We start from the raw sequence: 18450 nt of genomic DNA on the forward strand, positions 1-18450 counted from the left end.
AAAAGGGAAAGGCAAAGCCTTCCAGCTGTCCTGGTACCAACATTGAAAAATGTCCATCCTTTCCCCAGTACCATGTTCTGATTTCCTCAAGGTGTCTCCATGGGGCTTTCCCAGCATCTTCTTCAGGGGAGGGACCTTCTGCCATAGTAGCACCTGGAAATGCCAGACGGGTCACAGCCCCCGGAGGTGATGTGCGCTCTGCCAGAGCTGAGGATGCTGCCAACAGCAGCAGAGGTGGAGGATCCCACGGCGGTGGGAAGGAGCTGAGGATGGGACCCGGCAGGGTCACCACCACGGGCGAGGGCTGGATGGCCACGGTGGAGTCCTGGCACTGCCGGACACAGGGCTCATTGCAGCTGTTGGCCAGCGGGGTGGGGCCACAGGGCTGGCAGGGCCAGCACGGGGTGTAGCAGGACACGTCTCAAAGTCAGAGGTGCACCTGGGAGACGGAGCAGACAGGAAACAGAGCACAAGGGTGAATGAGAGCAACCAAGGCCACTCCTGAGCTGGGAGCTGGAGCCTTCACAAGGAGCCACTTTCTTCCTTGCCCTGCAAAGAGCAGCCTGGGCCATGGGGTGTCTCTCCTAATTTCTTAAGCAGGAGCCCCTGCAACCACATTTCAGCCTCTCCCTAATACACAGTGTCCACCCATATCTTTGCCATGACAGCGGGCTCAGAAGAAAACAACATCAGCTGAGATGTTTGTCAAGTGGATCATTCTGGAAGAGAAAGAGAAAGGGAAGGGGCTTCCGACTCAGCTGGTTGCCAGATTCAGAAGGAGCCTGGGTGCAGTTGAACAAGGATGTAGCAGCCTGCAGGAGATTTGGCCAGGGAAGAGGCACTGAAATGCAGTCCCTGCTTCCTGAGACCTCCTTTTCCAGCTGCTCTAAACATCACGCTCTGCTTCTGCCAATTGCAGGCCCCAACAAAGGTTTCACCCAAGTTTGGATTCTTAGCTTAATTCTGTTTGGAAGGTTGAGAGTGCCTCGGCATGGCTGCGAGTGCTCACACACACACAGACACATCTCTCCAGGCCAGTGCACAGCTGCTTCTCCCCTGTGCTGCATCAGGTTGGATTCGTGGCCAGGGAGAAAGACTGAGGGTTCCTTTCCACCTCCTGTATCCACGTGAGTGGATTTCTTTTCAATGCACTGTTGGTGGCATTAGGGTTGGGACAGAGCCCCTCTCTTGTCTAACCTCATGCCAAGTGTACCTGTGCAGCCCGGTGAGCAGGTGCTGAGTGAAGCAGAGGCTGAGATTTTGTCGCAAACACTGACTGAAGGAAGGGATCACAAAGCCTAGTGTCTCTGTGCTGTGAGAGGAAGGACATACCCTGTGGCTTGCACAGGGAAAACCAGCATCCTGGAGACTGTTTTGGACTTCACCCCGCAAGGACCTTTAACTTCCACCTTGGAATCTCAGCCTGAGAGCCCCGTAACTGTCTGGATTCCAGAGCACGTCCTTGTGCCCCGCAGGTGTGTCCACAGCAGACCCTCTTCTGTCAAGGGTTGTGCAGAGCGTGCAAAGTTCCTGAGCCCGTCTCCCTGCCTGGCTGCCTGTCACACTGGGCTTATGTTGAGCTTTAAGACAGAGCAGTTAAGGACTTTCACTCTTCCATGGACTGACCTTGGGGAGGTAATTGCCAGGAAGCTCTGCTGGGAGACATCGGCCAGGCCACATTCCCCCCCATGGAGATGCATTTGGAATGAGGGATGAGTGGAACCAAGAGCAAACCCCATTGATTTGTCTCCAGATCACATCTCTGTGGAGATGGGAGGGCAAGCAAGGTGTGCACCTAGAGATGAGTGAGACCCCTTAACACTCTTTTCCCACACAGGTCCCTCAGGCTGAGAGCTGTCTGTCCTGGAAGCAGATCCACACAACAGGATCTGGTGTTTTAGGAGCCATCCAGCAGAACATGAGACAGCAGCACCCTTGCAGCAAGGAAGGGCAACTGCATCCTTAGCTGTGCTAGTCACGGTGCTGTGAGCAGGTCTAGGGAGGTGACCCTGCCCCTCTGGCCAGTTTGAGCCCACACCTGGAGTATTTCAGCCATGCTGGAGCTCTCCAGTCCAAAAAATGTATCAACAGAAATGTGTGCAACAAAGGCCACCAAGTGTATTTGGGCACTGTCAATCTAGACATGTGAGGACAGACTGAGCAAATCGAGCTACTCGTTTTGGAGAGGAGAAACCCTTCTAGTCCTCTCCTGGCTTTCCTGCATCTTATCTTTTCCATGGAAGCACAGATGTTTCTGAATCCATGTCTGTCCACAGACCACACTGCCTTGTCATCGCTGACCTTCCACCTGTGTTACCCCTGCTCTCCATGAATGCAGACTGCATCTGCATGACTCCAGAGCAGGTGGGAGATGCCGTGCCATGTCTGTGCCTCCTCTGGGGAAGGTTCTTCTCTATAAACTGCCTCACGGGAGGTTCGTGCCAAAGGCCCTGGCAAAATCCCAACCGAGCTGTGCCCCCAGAGGAAGTGCTAAGCCCAGCGGGGCGCTCTGCCTCTCGTGCCCCTTGTCCATTCTTACAAATCCGTGCCCTGAAGGCCAATTCAGGAGTCGCCAGGTGACAGCAAAGGGAGAATGAGAGGGAACGGATCATGGGAGTGAAAGGAACACATGGAGTGTCAATCTTGAGCTCCACGATACCAGCCCGATCCCCTGGCACCCACCCCGGCCCCGCCGCCTCCGAAGTACAGAGTCCGGACCGCCGCCCCATTCCCACCGCGTTCGCCTCGCCTCCGTTCCGTGCCAGGACTCGGTGAGAGCCCGAGCGGCGCCGGTGCAGGGCTCAGCCCCGGGGCGGAGCTGGCGGCGGCGGAGAGGACAGAAGAGGAGTGGAGGCGGCGGAGAGGAGGCGGCACGGCCGCAGCAGAGAGCCGGGGCTGGCGGGAGCAGCGATGCTCGGGCGGCGGAGCGGCGGGATGCGGCGGGGCCGGGGCGCGGCGCTGGCGGCGCTGGCCGCGGTGCTGCTCGGTGCGCGGGGGTGGCAGTGGAGGTGGCGGTGGCCGGGGCTGGGTCTGGATCTGCCTGGGATCAGCATTGGGCTCGGGATTCGTCTCTGGCACTCCTGCTCCTCCTCTCCCTTTTTGCACCCACTGCCCTCATCCTTTCTCTCCTTAATGAATCCATTCCCTCCGAACTTGCCGCTTTTATTACTCCAGTTCTTGAGCCATTCCTTCATTCGTTCATTCCTTCATCCACCCGCCCATTCATTGCAGTCAATCCCTTTTCGTCATTCCAATCTCCCCTTCTGCAGTCTGACTCTTCTCCTAAATATCCCACATACAATGTCCATACAATCACTCTCGCAGAAATTGTCTCTCCATACTTTATTCTCAAAACATATCCCATTTAGCTCTGATCTGTCCGCCTCTGCCCTATCCCCTGTCCGCGTGCACGGCATTTGCTGCTGACGGAAAGTGATTCTTCTTTTCTCCCCGGCAGTGGCTGTGGCCAGAGCCCAGGTCCAGCAGGAGCCACGGCTGGAGACCACCGAGAACACCGGCATCAACATCAGCTGCTCACATCCCAAAATCCAGACCGGAGACTGGATCCAGTGGTACCGTCAGCTCCCGGGCCGAGGACCCGAACTGCTCGCGCTCACTGTGAAAGAGTCCAAAGAGCTGCCGGACATTGCGGGCGGTCTGTGGGTGTCGGCAGATCGCCGGAGCAGCGCGCTGTGGCTCCGGCGGCCCCGGCGCGGGGACGCGGCCGTGTATTACTGCGCGCTGGGGGACACGGGCAGAGGAGCCGGGGCTGCGGCCGGGCACGAACCGCCGCGGGCGGGGCCGGGCGGGGCCGGGGCCGCAGCGCCGCCCGCGGCCAGCAGGGGGCGCTGCCGCTCGGCCGCCGGGCCTCAGGCGGCTCCGCAGCTCCTTCCTGCGCAGCGACCCCGCGCACACCGCGCCCGACACAGCCCTGCACGGCCGCCGGACACACGGCTCGCACAGCCTGCCCCCTGCGCTTACACACTCGGCACGCACTGCCCGGCCTCCCCTCCGCCCCTCTGCCTCCTCTGCCTGGCAGGAAACTGCTGCGGGCTGCGGCTCTGCCATGGCCTTTGGCCCTCTGGGCGCGTGCATTGCTCTTCTCAGCCTGCTTTGCAAAGCAGAGCTGCTCCTTCAGGCCAGCATCTGTGGTGGGAGCTGACAAAGCAGCTGCGCTGGCAGGCACACATGGTCTCATAAATGGAGTGCCGTCACCTCAGTAGGTCCCAGCGGGAGAGATGTTTGCAGGGAGTCTTGCTGAGGTGACAGGGAAATCTCCATCTCTGTCCCTGGGGAAAAGTCTCTGCCTCGTACACAAGGGGAACGTGGATGAGAAGGCACTTTCCCATCTAGATGTGTAAGGAGGGTGTACTTTGAATCCCACCTGGGGCTGGAATTCGCTTCTCTACATTTTCTTCTCATCCTCGGCTTCCCCCAAACACCCTTGGATGAGCATTCAGCATCGTCCTGAAATAGTAGAACATCTCGGAGGGAAAACAAGGAATGTGTTGGATTAGAGGAGCATTTCACATCATCGGAGGGCTCTGTCACACCCACCTTCCACCTGAAACGGATTGGTCCCTTTTCCTTCACGTTTGTCACTTCTCAGGCAGCCTGCAAAGCAGATGCCAGGATTTAGCAATGCTGCAAGCGTTGCAGGGAGACACCTGAAAGACCGAGCTGCACATGAGGTTTCCCTGCAGAGACTTGCTCTAGAGACCCCATTTGCTTTGGGGACAGGAGCCGTTCAGCATGATCAGGAACTGCCTCACTTGAGCAAGTTCAGCAGAGGCCACTGTCAGGGCATGTGCAAGGCCAGGGTGTCTGGTTCTCTAAGGCTCACATCACGTCCATTTCCCTTGCCAAGGGAAGAACAAGGAAAAGGGAAAGTGACAAACAAAGCACACAATGACACCAATGTGGCAGTAGGTGATAAGGGAGAGGAGGAGGGAGCTCATCAGGTTCTAATTGATGGGCCATTAGGAAACTGCTGTGAAGTGGCTCAGGCTGAGCTTTGTCAGTGACAAGAAGTGACAAGAGGAATGTTGGGCTTTTCATGGGATACCCTTCCTTCTCGAACCAGGGTAGAAGAGCAGAGGAGTCTGCTGTTGTGCTAAGTTCTTTATTTCATAGTCTCATAGCTTTCTTGAAGGCAGAGTTCAAGGGGGTTACATGATAAAGCCAAGCAACAACAGCAAACAGCAGGCAGAAAACAGCTTCTTCTTCTAGTTCTAGTTTTTCTATAAATTTTTTCTTACAGAAGTGTGGATTATGTTTGTTAACTGACCAATAAGACTAACACATTAGTCTAGTTTTTCTTTTCTTAACCTATCCCGGTCTAATTCTAGCAGTCGTGAATCTTACACAAGTGTTACATAGGTATTACACAGATTTGCATTTACAGTTTCTATCAGCTCTTATTGTTTATGTGAACACTCTATCTAAAAAATATGAAGCACATAGTTCTATCTATATTTTGTCTAAAGTAAAGAAATTCTGTGAATAGGCAACACTGCTGTAGTAAAAACTAAGTTTAAGGTCTCTGCTGCAGCTTTTCAATGTTTAAGGCACTTAGCATATATTTCTACTAAAAGTTAAAGATCTATATTTCTATTTCACTTTGGTGTGACTTCATGTATCTCAGCTTATCCAAAGGTTTTAATTCAGCCCCTGAAATCTGACTTCCCTTTCGGCCTGAGTCCAGAGAAGCTTTCACTGCTACAGAGGAACATGACAACAATGGAGGTTTGAGCGGGTCTTGTGGGATGAGGGAGCTGTCAGCAAGGAAAGCTTGTGAGGTTGTGGAGCCATGATGAGAGAGGACACACAAGGCCTAGGAAAGGACAGACTGCAGTGATGTGGCCCTGGTATCTCTTCTCAGCACAAGTGCAGAATCCTCATCTCCCTGTACGTGTCTTATTGTCTTATCTCTGTTCTGAAGCTTAAGAAGGCACAAGCATCAAAGGAGCCCATAACAGGGTAAGCTTGATCCAGCTCTTTCAGCTGGAAAATCTGTGACAGCCTCAGGACCCTCCACTTCTCTAAAAACCTCCTTCTAAACCATGGGGAGGTGCAACAGTTGCATGAGAATGTTCCTCATATGACCATTATCATTACCTGTATTATTTATTATTCACGTCATTCTCGAGGGGGTTTTGTGACAAACCCATTTTAGACGAAACCAAAATGACCAGTATGGGATCACTCTGGAGTTGACTCGGAAAAGGGGGTGGGAGGAAGGGAGCTGGGCGTTTATCCCAGGGAGTTGAAGGAAGGCAGGGGAGAAGCGACAGAGACAGTGGAATCTGATGTTCCCAGAGGAAATAGCAATGACCCCACAGAGCTGAGGACACCACGGGAAGATGAGAAGCTCATTGGGGAAGAAGCCCTTGACCTCCCAGATGCCCAGCACTGGGTGTGCAGCAGAGCTGGTGATTCCAGCTGGGGAGGTGAGGACTCCACTGCGAGCTGAGCGGGAACAGCCCCTTCCCATGACTGAGGCCCCAGAGGCACGGAATGGTCAGAATGCCGGTGGCTGAGGGAGGCACGGGGGCAGCTGCTGGAGGAGGGAGACACGCAGAAGGAGCATTTCAGGCACTGGAAGGACAGGTCATTTCTCTGCCCCGCCTCCGCTCCTTCCTTTGCTGCTCCCAGAGAGTGGTTTCCGGCGGCTCTGTTATCTCGGGGCTGGCAGGTGGTTTCTGCCTCTCCCTCACTCAGCAAACACGCAGCTTGGTCTCGGCATGCACCTCGCCTATCTCATCCTCACGGTCTTCCTGGGCCAGCTCCTGGGTAAGTCCTGGCTTTTCCCTAAGGCACCCTTCTTCTTTCTCCCAGGAAACCCTCAACAGCCTTACCAGGATCGTGTGGGGAAATATCAGTGAATAGAGGGAAAGGGCTGCGAAATCTCTGCTTCTGTTTGTGGTTTTGCAAGTGTTTGCTCAAGAAGCTCTTAGATTTGTAAAGGAAAAGGGAAGGGAGAGAAGAGAAACCTCAGAGTCCTTCTCTGTCTTTTCTCTTGCCTTCAATCCACCTCCTCTGCCTCTCTTCTGATCCTCCTGCAGTCACCACAGGAAATCTCAGCTGTCTCTGCAGTTGTATATTGCTCCTGTTTTAATGCAAATTCTGAGATACCTGCCCCAGGTACCTCAAAGTTCCCATTTCATTACAATAACAGGGTGTCCCATTCTGCCTCCAGGCTGAGCCAGCTCTGCCGTGGCTTCCCGTGTTCTTTGGGCTGGCACCACAACCAGGGCTCCCTCTTTCCAAGCTCAGCATTGTGTGTACTCAGGGATCTAGGAGCCCTCAGAGGTGACAGGAATGGCGAAGCAGGATGAAAACTTTTGCTGCACCTCGATGGGCTCCTCAGGCTGCTGGAGGGGTGCTGCTTCCAGCACACAAAGTTCAGGCAGGACAGGCTGTTCCCTGATCCTCTGAGCAGTCGGAGCAGGAGACAGACACAACACAGCTCTCCTTTGGGTCATGCAGTGCAAAGAGCTCCCAACTCCTGCCCAAAATCTCTCAGGACTCCTACAAGGCAGAAAGCTTTCTTCAACCAGGGTTTTGCATCCCATTTTGATTTGCTTCCCACAGTCCTTCCCTGTGGAGCTGCTGACCTTCACTTTCTTCCAGGCACCACGGGGCAGATCACGGTCACCCAGGAAGATGGACAAGTCATAGTGGAGCAGAGACATCCCTTCCAGACCACCTGCACATACCAGATCAGTAATTTTAGGGCATTGCTCTGGTACCAGGTGCGGAAAGGCCAAGCCCCACAGCTGGTCTCCTATCACGCAGGGCCTGGCGCCAAGCACAGCGGCCGTATCACCACGCACCTGAACACTACGGGGAAATACAGTGTCCTGCAGGTGGAGGAAGTGGAGGTCTCTGACAGTGCCTTGTACCTCTGTGCTGTGCAAGACACCCTGGTGCAGGGAACTTCCTCGGCTGTGCAACAAGCCAGCGGAGGGAGGGAGGGAGGGAGGGGATGTGTCTGTGAGAGGGTGAGCTTGGGGCAAGGGAACCTGAGGTCGCCCCGATGCTCACCAGACGGGACCTCCCCACGTCTGTACAATGGCCTGATGGTTTTCACCCCATCCATGCTAGCACTTCCCTCGGGAAAATGTTCTGGACTATTTTGACTCATTTCCACCCTGTGCAGTCTCTAAGTGAAGAAAAAGTGCCCTTGTGCTTGTCTGGGACCTTGTCCTTCCACACTCCAGCCCTGCTGCTTTGGCCCCACACGTCCTCAGCAGAGCCCAGGGCTGGTTCTGTGTCCCTGCCTCGTGTGCTCTTGGAGCAGCCCCGTTTGCATGGACACACGTGAAGCACAGATTTGTGTGGGGCTCCACACTGCTGTGCACGAAGCCGTGTCTGTGCATGTGTGTCCCTCACCGCGAGGGAATTTCCTGACTGGGCCAGGGATACCGAGCACTGCTCTGGCCCTGAGCAGCTCAGAGAGCAGCTTGCCAGGGTCAGAAGGAGCCTGAGCGCAGCTGAGTGGGGACGGCAGCTGCCCGCTACAGATGTCTCAAGGGAAGAGGCACTGAACTGCAGCCCCTGTCTCCTGAGCCCTCCCTCTCCTGCCCCTCCAAAGCTCACGCTCCGCTGATGCTGATTTCAGGCTCCACAAGGACGGTTTCACTCCAGCTCGGAGGATCAGTTGAACTCGGGACAAACAGCACGGGCGCGGCTTCAGCACGGCTGGCAGCCCCCGTGCCCTCCGCCCCAGCCGGGACACAGCCGCTCTCAGCAGCGCTGCAGAGGGCAAAAGGAGGAGCTGTGCCTTGGGGGCACGGCGAGAGGCTCGGCAATCCTGCCGCCCGTGGGCTGCCAGTGGCGGAGCGGATCTGCTTCCGATGCAGTGTCGGTGCTGTGTGGGATGGGACGCAGCTGTCTCTTGTCCCTGGCAATGGCAAACGTCCTTGTGTCGCTCATTGTGGTGGTGCTGTGAGAGGCGGGGTCTGAGCCCGGCCGGGGCGGAGCTGGAGGCGGTGGAGAGGAGAGGAGAGGAGAGGACAGGACAGGACAGGACAGGACAGGACAGGACAGGGATGCTCGGGCAGCGGAGCGGCGGGATGCGGCGGTGTCGGAGCGCGGGGCTGGCAGCGCTGGCCGCGCTGCTGCTCGGTGTGTGTGGATGGTGCTGTCGGGGCGTCCGGGTCGGCGGGCTGTGTGAGACCGTCCCCAGCCCAAAAGTCATCTCTTACCCTCCTGCTCCTTTTCGTTTCTTATTTACCCTCTGTCTCCTCCTCCGCTGTCATACTTTCTTCCCTCTCTGAAGTAATTGCTTCCCACTTTGCCTTTTTTCTCCATGTCTTTATCCATCCATCCATCCATCCATCCATCCATGTATACCTCTCAGCCAGTCTGCTTTTTTCATTTCGTTCTGATTTTCCTTCAAAACATCCCTCATACGTTCTCGTCCTCACCCAAACACTCTCCGAGAAATAATCTCTCCATCCTTTATTCTCAAAATATACCCCAGTTAGCTCTGATCTGTCCTCCTCTCCCATCTCCCCCTGAACCACATTTTCTGTTTAAGAAAAGTGATTCTTCTTTTCTCCTTGGCAGTGGCTGCAGCCAGAGCCCAGGTCCAGCAGGAGCCACGGCTGGAGACCACCGAGGGCACCGGCATCAACATCAGCTGCTCACATCCCAAAATCCAGAAGACCGACTGGATCCAGTGGTACCGTCATCTCCCGGGCCGAGGACCCGAATTCCTAGCACTCATTGTGAAAGAGTCCAAAGAGCTGCCGGACATTGCGGGCGGTCTGTGGGTGTCGGCAGATCGCCGGAGCAGCGCGCTGTGGCTCCGGCGGCCCCGGCGCGGGGACGCGGCCGTGTATTACTGCGCGCTGGGGGACACGGGCAGAGGAGCCGGGGCTGCGGCCGGGCACGAACCGCCGCGGGCGGGGCCGGGCGGGGCCGGGCGGGGCCGGGGCCGCAGCGCCGCCCGCGGCCAGCAGGGGGCGCTGCCGCTCGGCCGCCGGGGCCGCCTCGCCCCGCTCGTGCCGGGCTGCCGGGGCGCTTCCGACACCGACACCGGCACCGGCACCGACACCGACAGAGACACCGACACCGGCACCGACACCGACAGAGACACCGACACCGGCATTGACAGAGACACCGACAGATTCACCGACAGAGACACCGACAGAGACACCGACACCGACACCGGCACCGGCACCGACAGAGACACCGACACCGGCATTGACACCGACAGAGACACCGACAGAGACACCGACAGAGAAACCGGCACCGACACCGGCACCCTCGCCCCCCTGCAGTCGCAAAACTTCCATCATTCTCTTTCCCTATCTTTGCCCCCTGTCAAAACATCCCTCGTCTTTCACGACACCCTAACACCTTTTCACTGCATTCGATAAGGCAGGAAAATTCCTGGGTTTATAAGATATCACCTCACCCTTTTGAGGACTTTCATCCCCACACAAGTGTCAGTCATCATACCCTAATCTTGAGTGAGGAGGTTATACCAAAGAGGGTTTTGCTGGGAGTCCTGCAGCCAAAGAGAAGCAGTGTGTCTGACTCTGGGTATAGGTGTTTGCACGAGGTGCTGTTCCCAGACATGTTTGCCTTGAAGGGACTCGTCTAAGGATGGTAACCTAAATATATTTATATGAATAAAAGGAATTACTAGTTTGATCGATGATGATAATGATTAGGATAAAAGGTTTTAATCCGAATTATTTACTACAATGTATAGAGAGTTATAACTACCAGAATAGTGCCCTATTCATCAAATCAATAACTTCAAAGTTAGCTTAACAACTATTAAGTAGATATTGATGTAACTCACAATACAAATGACCATGGGAAAATCTCATTTTCCCTGCCTTGAGAAGTGACTTGGAGGGGATCTCCCCCCTCAAGGAGTGTATTTCCAACGTACTCCTAGAAAGGTGTGTTAGACCTCCCTGCCCTTTCAAAGTGGCACTGGGTTTTTATAGCATAAAGTCAGGCAGATGTTGCTCGTCGAGCTGCGCCACCTCAGCAGCCCTTAGCTCAGCGGCTTTAGGGAAGTTTTCAGTACTATTGCTTGTTGGTTCCTTTGTCAGGAACTCTGCCTGCCACATCGTCACCAATGTTAGTTTGTGTCAGGAAACACTATTCTCCTTCAGAATGTTTAATTTTGGGATTGATGAGTCAGACTGCTCTCAGCACTGTGCAACACCAAAACTAGTGTGACTCCCCCCCTTCCCCACCCATCACTGATCACTTTTGCAAATAGGGCAAAGGTTGAGCTGCTTTACCCCTCCCAAGGCAGAACATCCTGCTGCATCTTCTTAGAAGGTGGCACAGAGGTGTGTTGTGGATTTAGTCTGAGAATGATGTTGTAACACACTGATGGTTTAGTTCTGGCTCAGTAGTGCTTACCCTCAGTCAAGGGCTTTCCAGTGCCTCATGTCCTGCCAATGACAAGGTGCACAGTAAGATAGGAGGGATCATGGCCAGGACACCTGATCCACATTGCCAAAGGGAGCTTCCATACCGTATGATGCCATGCTCAGTGTATCAGCTGGGGGGGAGTGGTGCAGGAGGTGCCAATCACTGCCCCGGGACTGGCTGGGCATCGATCCAACGTGCAGGTGGTGCTCAGATCCAGTGTGCAGCTGGTGCAGCTGAGGGCTTCTTGCTGTCCTTCTGTGACCTCAGCGGCATCAGTGCCAGGCAGTTCTGCTGGCAAGCTCAGCCAGGGCTGACTCTTTTCCTCGTGGATGTGCTTTTGAGCTGCAGCTTGGGAGTAGCTGAGGGCCAACCTCATCCCTTTATCACAAGGTCATGGGCACTGCAGAGAAGGGAAGAGCAGGGGAGATTTGGACCCAGAATTTCACAAGACCTAACAGAGCCTCCCTCATGTTTCCTTTATGACCAAATTAGTGACAAATGGGTTCAGGCATAAGGTGTGCGGAAAAGTGCCTGTCCTACCAGGCTCAGAATTGTTATTTTCCTGCAAAGCCCAGGCCTAGTAAGAGAAGTTAGTAGGAAGACCCTGTTAATGGTAATACTGTTAATGTTTTCATGAACACCATGAGTACTGGAAAGTGGGGAGCTCTCAGAAGTCCATGGATAACACGCAGTGAGAGGAACAGGCCTTGACTGTCAGGCACAGCTCTTCTTCAGAAGACATGGACAGACCCCTCCCAGAAAAGAGTGAGGGATTTCAGGAGACACCCAGCAGAACATGAGACAGCAATGAGCACTTGCAGCAAGGGAGGCCAACTGCGCCCTGAGCTGTATGAGTCCAAGTGTTGTCAGCAGGTCCGAGAAGGTGACCCTGTCCCTTCAGCCCTTGAGAGAAAAGGTAACCCTTGGGAGTACTGCATCCATGCTGGAGATCCTTGTTCCAAGAAGGAAATCGACATCCTGAAGCAAGTGCCTCCAAGGCCACCAAGTCAATTAGAGGCCTGACAAAGATGACATGCAAGGAGAGGACAATGGCTTGGCCTGCTTCTCTTGGAGAAGAGATGTCTCAGGCTGACGTTCTTGCTTTCTAGCACGACTTTCTGAGAGGAAAGAGAGAAGATGGACCTGCTCTCTGGAGTGCTCATGAGATGGAATATGGGGAGTTTTATTAAGCAATAGTCCAGAAGAAGTAATAACCCCTGGCCCTGATGCCCACATGCCCATGTGCACCTCTTTCCTCAAACTCCTTTGGCCACAACACAGCTCAGAGTGATCGTCGTGGGGCTGCAGCTGAAGGGAGGTTCTCTGCCATCTCCAGGATGTTTCCAGCCCCTGTGCTCGGAAGCAGCTCCGGGAAGCTGCTCCATCTCCTGGGCCGGGGCGCTGCTGCTGCCTCAGGCTGCAGCTGGTTCTGTGCAGGCTGATTCTCGCCGGGACGTCCTTGCTGGAGGAGGGGGAGAGTCCATTTGCCAAGACACCAAGCTGTGCCCGTGCAGAGCCCCTGAGTGCTCTGAGCCCGGGCGAGAGCCAGAGCGGCACCGGCGCAGGGCTCAGCCCCGGGGCGGAGCTGGCAGCGAGGGGGAAGGCAGGCGAGAGAAGGAAAGGGAAGGCGAGGGGAGCCGGGGCTGGGCGGGGGCAGCGGTGCTCGGGCGGCGGAGCGGCGGGATGCGGCGGTGTCGGGGCGCGGGGCTGGCGGCGCTGGCCGCGCTGCTGCTCGGTGCGCGGGGTAGCGGCGGAGAATGAGGGTCGGGGCTGGGTTTGGGATGTTCCCCAGGGATCCCGGCGCGGGGCTGCTCTATCTCTTTCAACGTCTCCTAACCCCTTCTTTGGTCATATCTCTGTCATATCTCATCCCCCTTCCCGAACCCTCCAAGTCCCCATCTCTCTTGGCATGAGCCTGCTTGTGTCTGTGCCTGCTTTGCAATGCACCCTTCTCCTTCCTCTGCATGCTCAGCTATTATTGCCCTGATCAGAAAGCCCTCTACCCTTCATTGTAACAACTCCTTTCCCTGTCTACTCTTCATCCATCCACCCACACAGCCTCACCCTTCCTTCCAAGCATCATCCCTTGCCTCTCTTTCTACTCCGAGACCTCTCTCATAGCTCCCTCTGATTGTTTCATATCCATAACTTTGATCTCCTGCATGTCTCCTTTATTCCATACATCCACACGTCCCCCTGTGCATCAAAAGTCATTTTTTCTTCTGAATTCAGCCTATCATAATTCCCTGTTGCAAACCCAGCCCTCCTGTCCATTTTCCCTCTTGCTGTCCATCCCTCCATGCAGCCGACATTTCTATTTCTCCATGCATCAATTTCCAAAACACACCAGCACCATTCTCCATGCCTGAAAAGGTGCATTCCTCCTCATCTTTTAAAAGATTGGCTCTGTCTCACTGCCCCTGCTCCTGATTGTCTCTGTGGGAAAAGAAACAGCAAAGCTGAACGATCATAGCTGAGCTTTGGATTTTCTTACTCCTTTCTTGGCAGTGGCTGGTGGCAGAGCCCAGGTCCAGCAGGAGCCACGGCTGGAGACCACCGAGAACACCGGCATCAACATCAGCTGCTCACATCCCAAGATACAAAGGACAGAATTGATCCAGTGGTACCGTCATCTCCCGGGCCGAGGACCCGAACGCCTCGCGGTCACTGTGAAGGAGTCCAAAGAGCTGCCGGACATTGCGGGTCGTCTGTGGGTGTCGGCAGATCGCCGGAGCAGCGCGCTGTGGCTCCGGCGGCCCCGGCGCGGGGACGCGGCCGTGTATTACTGCGCGCTGGGGGACACGGGCAGAGGAGCCGGGGCTGCGGCCGGGCACGAACCGCCGCGGGCGGGGCCGGGCGGGGCCGGGGCCGCAGCGCCGCCCGCGGCCAGCAGGGGGCGCTCGGCTTCCGGCTCACGGCCCCGGCGGGGCAGGGACGGAGCCGCGCGCGGGACCCCCGGGCCCCCGGCCGGGAGCGATCACGGGCCCAGCACACGGACTGGCCTTCCGCGAGAGACTCCGCCGAGCACAAGGCTGCTCCCCTGCAACGTGCACAAAACAATTTGCTGGAGAGGAACACCGCAGGCAGGGTCAGTGGAATCAGGGAAGGTATTTCGGAGCCTATTGGCAGCCAAAGGAAGGCTCAGGAGATGCTGGTTCATTGCTCGGTGACGAAGGGGACCTGCTGAGAAATGACAGAGAAAAGGCTGACACGCTCAATGCCTATTTACCCTCGTTTAAACTGGTGTCGCTTCTCCTCAGTTCCGTCACCTCCCTGAGCCTCCCTGAAGGCTTTCTGGGAATAAAGCAGCACCCAGAATAGAAAAGAAGTAATTAAAGAACTCACACATCCATTTGCACATACACAAGTTCACGGTACCACAAAAAACCTCTGGAGCTTGCATACACCCAAAGAGTGACTCATAGCTCTGCTCTGCATTTAGGAAGAGATGTGTGCACACACATTGCCAAAGGAGATCCAGGCACAGATACTTCTTCCGGCATGTACCCACAGATATGCAAACACACACGCTCACTCCTGTTTCTTCTCCTGCACCCAAGTCTTCCCACACACATCTACATGAACATTCCTGTACAGAGATGTGCACACATAAAGCACATCCCAACACATATCTATTCCCACACACTTACATATATGCCCTCCCTTCTTCACTCCTCAGCTCACCCTGATGGTCACCGGGTTTTACCTCCCCACGTATGGGCACTGGGCAGCTGGTTTTGACCCTGTCCTGTTAAAACCGCCTTCAGGAAAGTGTTCGGGCCTTGTTTGACATCTTACCCTCTGTTCAGCCTGTGAGTACACAAACTGTGCCATGGCCTTGCCTGACTCCTTGTCCTTCCCCACAAGGCTCCAGCCCTGCCACAGTTGTTCCCAGGTGTCCTCAGCAGCATCCATGCTTGGTTGTGTTCTTGCCTGTGCTCCTGGTTTGTGTGCGCTTCTGTGCGGCCAGGGTCCACAGGAATCCATGTGGGAGCACAAATTCATGCACAAAGCCACACCAATGTGCAGGAGCCTCCAGGAGCCTCTGTGTGTGTGTGTGTGTGTGTGTGTGTGTGTGTGTGTTATTCAACAAGTGAAATGCATTGATCGCACTGGAGACACTGTCCACTGCTCTGCCCTGACCATCACAGAGCAGCATTTTCCCAGATTCAGAAGGAGCCTGGGTGCAGTTGAACAAGGATGTAGCAGCCTGCAGGAGATTTGGCCAGGGAAGAGGCACTGAAATGCAGTCCCTGCTTCCTGAGACCTCCTTTCCCAGCTGCTCTAAACATCACGCTCTGCTTCTGCCAATTGCAGGCCCCAACAAAGGTTTCACCCAAGTTTGGATTCTTAGCTTAATTCTGTTTGGAAGGTTGAGAGTGCCTCAGCATGGCTGCGAGTGCTCACACACACACACACACAGACATGTGTCTCCAGGCCAGTGCACAGCTGCTTCTCCCGTGTGCTGCCTCAGGTTGGATTCGTGGCCAGGGAGAAAGACTGAGGGTCCCTGTCCACCTCCTGTATCCATGTGAGTGGATTTCTTTTCAGTGCCCTGAAGGCCAATTCAGGAGTCGCCAGGTGACAGCAAAGGGAGAATGCGAGGGAACAGATCATGGGAGTGAAAGGAACACATGGAGTGTCAATCTTGAGCTCCACGATACCAGCCCGATCCCCTGGCACCCACCCCGGCCCCGCCGCCTCCGAAGTGCAGAGTCCGGACCGCCGCCCCATTCCCGCCGCGTTCGCCTCGCCTCCGTTCCGTGCCAGGACTCGGTGAGAGCCCGAGCGGCGCCGGTGCAGGGCTCAGCCCCGGGGCGGAGCTGGCGGCGGCGGAGAGGACAGAAGAGGAGTGGAGGCGGCGGAGAGGAGGCGGCACGGCCGCAGCAGAGAGCCGGGGCTGGCGGGAGCAGCGATGCTCGGGCGGCGGAGCGGCGGGATGCGGCGGGGCCGGGGCGCGGCGCTGGCGGCGCTGGCCGCGGTGCTGCTCGGTGCGCGGGGGTGGCAGTGGAGGTGGCGGTGGCCGGGGCTGGGTCTGGATCTGCCTGGGATCAGCATTGGGCTCGGGATTCGTCTCTGGCACTCCTGCTCCTCCTCTCCCTTTTTGCACCCACTGCCCTCATCCTTTCTCTCCTTAATGAATCCATTCCCTCCGAACTTGCCGCTTTTATTACTCCAGTTCTTGAGCCATTCCTTCATTCGTTCATTCCTTCATCCACCCGCCCATTCATTGCAGTCAATCCCTTTTCGTCATTCCAATCTCCCCTTCTGCAGTCTGACTCTTCTCCTAAATATCCCACATACAATGTCCATACAATCACTCTCGCAGAAATTGTCTCTCCATACTTTATTCTCAAAACATATCCCATTTAGCTCTGATCTGTCCGCCTCTGCCCTATCCCCTGTCCGCGTGCACGGCATTTGCTGCTGACGGAAAGTGATTCTTCTTTTCTCCCCGGCAGTGGCTGTGGCCAGAGCCCAGGTCCAGCAGGAGCCACGGCTGGAGACCACCGAGAACACCGGCATCAACATCAGCTGCTCACATCCCAAAATCCAGACCGGAGACTGGATCCAGTGGTACCGTCAGCTCCCGGGCCGAGGACCCGAACTGCTCGCGCTCACTGTGAAAGAGTCCAAAGAGCTGCCGGACATTGCGGGCGGTCTGTGGGTGTCGGCAGATCGCCGGAGCAGCGCGCTGTGGCTCCGGCGGCCCCGGCGCGGGGACGCGGCCGTGTATTACTGCGCGCTGGGGGACACGGGCAGAGGAGCCGGGGCTGCGGCCGGGCACGAACCGCCGCGGGCGGGGCCGGGCGGGGCCGGGGCCGCAGCGCCGCCCGCGGCCAGCAGGGGGCGCTGCCGCTCGGCCGCCGGGGCCGCCTCGCCCCGCTCGTGCCGGGCTGCCGGGGCGCTTCCGACACCGACACCGGCACCGGCACCGACAGAGACACCGACACCGGCACTGACACCGACAGAGACACCGACACCAGCACCGGCACTGACACCGACAGAGACACCGGCACCGGCACCGGCACCGACAGAGACACCGGCACCGGCACTGACATTGGCATCAACAGCGGCATTGACACCGACACCAACACCGATATTGACACCGACTGAGCCACCAACACCGATTTCTGCACCGGCATTAACACCGACACCGGCAGAGACACCGGCACCATCACCGACACCAGCACCGACACCCACACTGGCAGCTCCAACTTAGAGTCACCGACAGCGCTCAGCCCCTCTTCTCAGCGCTGGCTGTGTGCAGCCGAGTTCCTGATCCTCTCAGCCACGTCCTTCTGGCATTGTGGCACCGTCTGTAACTGCTTGGTGAAAAACACTATCATGACAAAGGAAGACAGCTGCCTGCCAGTGCTGTTGGCATGGGCAGCAGGCTCCGCGGACATCTCCTTCCAGGTGTCAGTGCTGCTGAAATGTCCTTTCTGCACTAAAAACATTGCTGACCATTTCTTCTGCGATGCTGCTCCATCATGAGCATGGACTCTTGGGGTTGGGTTGACCTTGGCAGAGTGTCAGACGGCCCCCAAGCTGCTTTATCACTTCCCCGCTATCAACAGGACAGGGGGCAAATTGCAATGAAAACAATGTGGGTTCAGGTAAGGACAGGGAGATCCCTCACCACTTACTGTCATGGGGAAAACTGGGCTGACTTGGGGAAATGAATTTTATTTATTTACAAATTTAGAAGAAGATAGGGAGAAATAAGGGCAAACCCAAAACCACTTTCTCCACTCCCCTGCTTTCCTTCCAGGCTGAACTTCACTCCTGAATTTCTGCCTAGACCCCTCACAGGGGACAGGAAATGGGGGATGCATTCAGTTTCTATTCTTCCTCATGCTCTTTCCCTGCTCCAGCCTGTTGTCCCTCCCATGGGAGAAAATTCTGCAAGAAACTCTCCAACACAGGTCCTTTCTATGGGCTGCAGTTCTTCATCAACTGCTTCAGAACGTGTCCTGTCCACGGAGTGCAGTCTTTCAGGAAGAGATGCCTCCAGGATGGGTCCCCCGTGTGTCCACA

At 56.0% G+C, this 18450-nt stretch overlaps 2 protein-coding genes and 1 long non-coding RNA gene across 3 annotated transcripts; 2 read left to right on the forward strand and 1 right to left on the reverse strand.

Moving 5' to 3' along the window:
• The first annotated feature begins 2843 nt into the window (after positions 1-2843).
• On the forward strand, positions 2844-4302 carry LOC125331413. Its single transcript, XM_048315363.1, has 2 exons — positions 2844-2986; positions 3458-4302. The coding sequence occupies exons 1-2, from the start codon at positions 2911-2913 to the stop codon at positions 4198-4200; spliced, it is 819 nt and encodes a 272-aa protein (XP_048171320.1). The 5' UTR covers positions 2844-2910; the 3' UTR covers positions 4201-4302.
• Positions 4303-6389: 2087 nt separating this feature from the next.
• LOC125334689 lies at positions 6390-17907 on the forward strand. The gene is made up of 3 exons (XM_048321802.1): positions 6390-6792; positions 16872-17219; positions 17528-17907. Exons 1-3 carry the CDS (start codon positions 6744-6746, stop codon positions 17905-17907), a joined length of 777 nt encoding a protein of 258 aa, XP_048177759.1. The 5' UTR covers positions 6390-6743.
• On the reverse strand, positions 10198-14240 carry LOC125331469. The gene is made up of 3 exons (XR_007206064.1): positions 13904-14240; positions 11513-11809; positions 10198-11429 (listed from the first exon to the last, which is right to left on the reverse strand). It is a non-coding gene; the product is annotated as an uncharacterized LOC125331469 (long non-coding RNA).
• Positions 17908-18450: the final 543 nt, after the last annotated feature.

The sequence above is a fragment of the Corvus hawaiiensis genome, chromosome 1, assembly GCF_020740725.1.
Source record: "Corvus hawaiiensis isolate bCorHaw1 chromosome 1, bCorHaw1.pri.cur, whole genome shotgun sequence".
Taxonomy (NCBI): domain Eukaryota; kingdom Metazoa; phylum Chordata; class Aves; order Passeriformes; family Corvidae; genus Corvus; species Corvus hawaiiensis.

Bases quoted from the DNA above. Each gene is read 5' to 3' on its own strand.
- LOC125331413 (XM_048315363.1), top strand. From the start codon at position 2,911: ATGCTCGGGCGGCGGAGCGGCGGGATGCGGCGGGGCCGGGGCGCGGCG. The intron at 2,987-3,457 runs GTGCGCGGGGGT...TCTCCCCGGCAG, and splicing joins GCTGGCCGCGGTGCTGCTCG to TGGCTGTGGCCAGAGCCCAG.
- LOC125334689 (XM_048321802.1), top strand. From the start codon at position 6,744: ATGCACCTCGCCTATCTCATCCTCACGGTCTTCCTGGGCCAGCTCCTG. The intron at 6,793-16,871 runs GTAAGTCCTGGC...TCTCCCCGGCAG, and splicing joins CTTCCTGGGCCAGCTCCTGG to TGGCTGTGGCCAGAGCCCAG. The intron at 17,220-17,527 runs GCGGGGCCGGGG...ACACCGACTGAG, and splicing joins ACCGCCGCGGGCGGGGCCGG to CCACCAACACCGATTTCTGC.